The sequence below is a fragment of the Trichogramma pretiosum genome, unplaced genomic scaffold, assembly GCF_000599845.2.
Source record: "Trichogramma pretiosum strain Unisexual culture from Peru unplaced genomic scaffold, Tpre_2.0 scaffold18, whole genome shotgun sequence".
Classification (NCBI taxonomy): domain Eukaryota; kingdom Metazoa; phylum Arthropoda; class Insecta; order Hymenoptera; family Trichogrammatidae; genus Trichogramma; species Trichogramma pretiosum.
The window spans coordinates 1274599-1280142 of NW_019641681.1; the positions used below are offsets into that span (position 1 = coordinate 1274599).

At 38.9% G+C, this 5544-nt stretch overlaps 1 protein-coding gene across 1 annotated transcript; it reads left to right on the plus strand.

Moving 5' to 3' along the window:
- Nucleotides 1-237: 237 nt before the first annotated feature.
- On the plus strand, nt 238-914 carry LOC111694138. Its single transcript, XM_023461012.1, has 3 exons — nt 238-342; nt 414-528; nt 599-914. Exons 1-3 carry the CDS (start codon nt 317-319, stop codon nt 803-805), a joined length of 348 nt encoding a protein of 115 aa, XP_023316780.1. The 5' UTR covers nt 238-316; the 3' UTR covers nt 806-914.
- Nucleotides 915-5544: the final 4630 nt, after the last annotated feature.

Here is a 5544-nt window from a genome sequence, read left to right on the forward strand (position 1 = left end):
CTGCGAAATCTATTGGGTGGAATGTATACATACAGAGAACAAAGCTATTTACGTACACAATAACGATGTATGGACACGGCCGACGGTAGAGGGAGAAAATCATCTTGTGATGTTCCGACTGATGTGTTCATTCAGTAGCGTGAAACTGAGTTCCACGTAGAGCAAGTGTTTACAAGTAATTTCTGCAAAAAAAAGAACAATTCTATACTTCAAATCGAGCTACAGTGTTAGCTATCATAGAGCAACGCTTAACCTCAAATATTTTTGCAGTCTATATAGAGAAAAATTACAGTGAATACATACTATCAAGGAAGTGATGGATAACGACAATGACGTAAATAGGTATATAATATTTTGTGCTTGCCATAATATTTTTTCAATCGAATGTTTCATCAAATTCGATTATTTTGCAGGGTGGAGGAGGAGCCTATTGATACTGGGTCCAATTCAGGTGACAATTACGTTCTCGATTTGGTGAATTCTTGCAAAGCCGAAAAATTTGAAACATTATCGTTTTTTAAATCACCGGTAAGTTTGATGATTGAAATTATCTTCTGATTTTCCTCTATCAAAAACAACTTCACAATTTCAATTTTAGGCAAATTACAGGAATAAGGTTATGGCGTTACAAGAACAGTTAAATGGAAAAATATTCGTAGATTTTGAGTGCAAATATGTTAAATCTGAACCGAAATCTCTATCGACAACTATCTGCAAAACTGAGTATAAAAGTTGCCAAGCTAATTTGAAAATAGAAAACTACAATCCCACCAATTATATGAATGGAAAAAGTCTAATAATTTAGATTAAAAAAGGATTTAACTATGATAATAATTGTCAATTGAATATGAACTTCAGTTTAAAACCGACCAAACACGAGAAGCCTAAAAGTTTTCCAAACTTAAAGCTTGAAAATGCTGGAAAAAAATCATACGAATACAAAACTTGATGACATTAGACCGAATGAATGTGGCTTGTTTTATATATCATTTTCATGCAAGAATAACCATAATAAATATACAAAAACAGTGCATGACCATAGAAAATCTTTCGAATGTGAGATTTGTCACAAATCATTTGGACTACAAAGTGACCTCATGCGTCACATAAGTGCAGTACATAATCGGAGCACACCCATTGAATGTCAGATATGCCACAAATCATTTGGACATAAAGGTTACCTTAAATCTCACATAAATACAGTTCATAATCGTAACAAACCCTTTGAATGTGCGATATGTCGCAAATCATTTTCGTGGAAGGGCTCCCTCACAAGGCATATAAGTGTAGTACATATTGGTAGCAAACCCTTTGAATGTGATATTGGTCATACATCATTTGGGATCAGAAGTACTATCAAAACTCATATAAATACGGTACATGATCATAGAAAACCCTTCGAATGTGAGATTTGTCACAAATCATTTGGACACAAATATGACTTTAAACGACACGCGAATGCAGTACATGATCGGAGCAAATCATTCGAGTGTGATATTTGTCGCATATCATTTTCAAGGAAGGACTCCCTTACAAGGCATATAAGTGCAGAAATCGACTCAAATCGCACATAAATATAGTTCATGATCATAGCAAAGCCTTCACATGTGAATTTTGTCATAAATCATTTGAGATCAGAAGTAATCTCATAACTCATATAAATACAGTACATAATCGGAGTAAACCCTTCAAGTGTAACAATTCTAAAAAATCATTTAGATACCAGAATTTACGCAAAGACAAACAATAAGAGTTCATGATCATAGTGAACCATTTAAATCTGAGATTTGTCGTAAATCATTTGCACATAATAGTAATCTCAAATCTGACATAAATAGAATACATAATCGTAGCGAATCATTGGAATGTGGTATTTTTCAGAAGCAAGGCTGCAAAGATTCCTTCAAAACTAACATAATTTAGGAAATCTTAAAAAAGTGAGTTTATTCTCCAGACATATGGACGTAATCAATTTGCAATCATTCGAGTATGTCAATGTCAATTAGAAATAAATATTTCTTAAATTTGTTAAAAAACTTGAAACTATTTTTAACTTTTATCAGTTTTAACACTGTGAAAAGTTCTATGCTATATTTGTATCTAAACTTATATGCTAGTGGCAACTGAATTTGCAGAATGCCGAGCAAATATATTTAAATATTAATATTTAAAATTTGAAAAAATCACTCGTACTCTTTAGAATATTTTAACCCCTTTATATTTTCACATTTTTTCGTTAAAATCATAAAAAATGATGAAATTTGTAGATTAATTGTTTAACATTCACCAAAAATCATACAATTTAAATATAATTTTCACTAATCCTAGTGGTTTTTTCTGGTATTCGATGTTCTAAAGCAAAAAAGAGAGTCAGAGGAAATGTTCGAATAGTTGGGATAATGTCAATCACAATATAAGTGAATACTATGGAACATATATATTATCAATGTCTTAATATTCGTTTGTAATCACTCGTTAAGTGTGAAACATTTCAATCGAAATTTCAGCCTCGAATTTTAAAACAAGATTGTTCCTACGGAATTGCTCATATACATACGAGCACTTTTTTTTGTAGTCGAATGCTAAATGGACATCTGTATGTGTCTCCCGTGAGCAGTGCTCGCTGGAGTAGACGATGTTTAAAGCAGATATTTTAATGCAAAGCACATACGCAGAGTTGAGCTATACAGCGAGAAGAGAGCATCGGTCTCTTGGGAGTGGAGAGGAAAGGTGTGTGATCCGCGCGCGCGAACGACTTTAGCACAAAGACAGAGAGAGACAGATAGAGAGAGAGAGAGAGAGAGAGGACCGGGAATCTGGGAAGATTAGACGAGTCACAGCTATCATAATCATATCTGCAGCGGGGGTTCGCATGTAAACTTTAAAATGTATATAATTCGTATACGTTGAAGCGTAAAAGTTAGACTCGAGCAAGGTATTATCATCCGAGAGCTCGCATAGGTTTTGCGAGGCAACAAAGCAAAGTCGTTTTAATTTTCAAGTATTACGATCGGCAGTGCTTGCGAAAAAGCTCATTTTAGCATTAAAGAGATCGTGTCAGTTTTCTATTGTTTTTGTTCACGAGCTACCATGAACGGAGAAAGATACTAGCTGAAAATGACAATTTCGATCTGGTCCAGAACAGAAGCTGATTTAAACGAGTTATATGAACTTGTAATTTGACTTTTATTCGTATGCAACTTAGTAGCGCGAGATCGCGTGTGCACGAGCAACAAAAACGAGATCGTCATTGGGATTATTCATACACAGTATAGAAATAAACATCAACTTTGTTTCGCGCAGCTTTTTGAGGAATGTCAAGGAAGCGATCGTCGCTAACTTGTCCACTCGCGCTCCTGCGCAAGAACTTAATTTACGAGCTGTCGTGGATGTCGCTCGCGAACGAGAAAAGTGGACAGCGACGACTCCCGGCGACAAGCATAATATGAACTTGTTTCGAATCGGCGCGTATTTTACAAAAAATCACTCAAAATCCGCATTCGTCACTATGCGAAATTATATATACGATTACTCAAGCTCGTTATCATCTCGTCCAGCGGGCGCACGTACACCTGAAAATACCTCTGACACGCTCGTTAAGGTGATACCATTTTTACGTAGATGTAGACGCGTAAAACGACTGCGTCCACTCGGGGGTCTTGGGGTAGCCGGCATTAATCCAATGTACACAAAGTTGTGTCGCAACATGGGGCTGGCATGACTGAAGGCCAACGTCGCAAAAAGAGCTGCTGCTCCACCAAAAACCACATGCGATCTTCGAGCTCACTGCTGCTGCTCCCTCGAGAAAGAAAATTTCTCGCTCTATCTCGGCAAACGAGATGTCATGGATCTTTCTCTTCACTCACCCTAACCTCCCCCGTCTCTTTCGGGCTTTTCTATTATAATCCATTGCGCGCGTCGTCACGGTGAGTTATATGCGCGATCCTCTCACACTGTATCTGTGTGTTTACTCACCATTGCTGTCGTCGTTGTCGTTGTCGTCGTCGACATCGTCGTTGATGAATTGAGTTTGTCGTGTACGCCGAGAAGCTTGTGACAACAAATTTTCACATGACTGATTTGCTCACCGCTTCGTCGTCCTAAAACTCGCGTTGCCATCACACCGCGCCGCAGACAAAACACGAACTTACTCCCCGTGTACGTGAGCATACGTTACGTATTTACGTATTTACGCGCATGCCGGCGCACTATGCACGTGTAAACAAATACTTATTACACGGGCATTATTGGATGTGTGCACAATATACGCGCAGCAGAAGGTATACAGCCTCGGATAATTGAATTAATAATATCGTTCTCGTACGCATACATGCCGTGTACAGATTTAAAAGAAAAAATTGCTCTCGTTAACCGTGTACATTATATTACAAATGCTCTGCTGCCGTGCGTACGTTATATGCTATGCATGCACTTGTGCGAGCTGTGCTTACATATTCGCGTTATACATATATACGTACATAACATCGTTGAGAGAATATATATGGAAGGATAAAGTATTCGTTTCCCTTTTCTAGTTACATCTGTGTTACGGTGATTTCCGCTGCGCGCGCTACCGCAGCTCCAAGGGCAGCACCGCACCGACGAGCTGGCTTTGTGAGAACCTATATGGTGTGTGCACTTTATGCGCCCACCTCTACAGACTGTGCTGTAGAGCAGCAGCTAAGGTAAGTGCGTATACAGTACGTATATATATGTTTATTTTACTCGAAGGAAGTCGTCATTATGTTTGTAAGCGACGTATATATCGTTAGAGTATCTCTCTCTCTCTCTTTGCATGTGCATCTATGTATTATATGCGAATAATTCGCTCCTGCAGCAAGCGAGTGCGAAGTTTTGTTTTTTTTTTTCCAAGAACCATACGCACTTATCCGCATTAATGAGTCAAAGGCCTTGCCTTCGTTTCTGCGGTAAACGTTGCATAATATTTGCATCATAATAATATTTGAAACTATCCTCTTAGATTTTTCTAATTTTATTTTTTGATTATTTTTAATTTCACTCGAACGGTTGGGAAATCAATGAATAGGGGAAAAATTGCGCAAAGGACCGCTAAACGCGCGAGCGTAACATAACAGTACAGCATTTATAACACGCTTTGACGCGCTGCAGGCTGACTGCGGAGCATGGTATCCGTAGTATAGCTGCAGCACTCGCGTATGCAAATGTGCGCGCGGCGAGTGACCTATCGACGCCGATCATCATCATCATCATCATTATCTTCGCCGCCGCCGCCGTCGCATCGTCGTCGTCACTTTGCAACGCAGAAATAATTCCCATCGATTATTTCATCCACGTTTACATGTATGTGTATGTGTGAGTGTGTGTGTCTCACACTCGCTCTCTGGCCTGCGGTAGATAACAGATCTGTTGCTCTCTCACTCGCGCGCGCGCGCGAAACGTTCAAAGGTCGCATCGGCGCGTAAAAGCTCCGTTGTTTTCGGCCCGCGGGGCCTTTGTCATTTCGCGCATCAACTATTATGGAAATGCGTTCTCTCCCTTTCACGTACACTCGCTCTAGCATCT

Coding starts and splice junctions, on each gene's coding strand:
- LOC111694138 (XM_023461012.1), top strand. CDS start 317: ATGGATAACGACAATGACGTAAATAG. Junction 343..413: donor AACGACAATGACGTAAATAG/GTATATAATATT, acceptor ATTATTTTGCAG/GGTGGAGGAGGAGCCTATTG. Junction 529..598: donor TATCGTTTTTTAAATCACCG/GTAAGTTTGATG, acceptor TTTCAATTTTAG/GCAAATTACAGGAATAAGGT.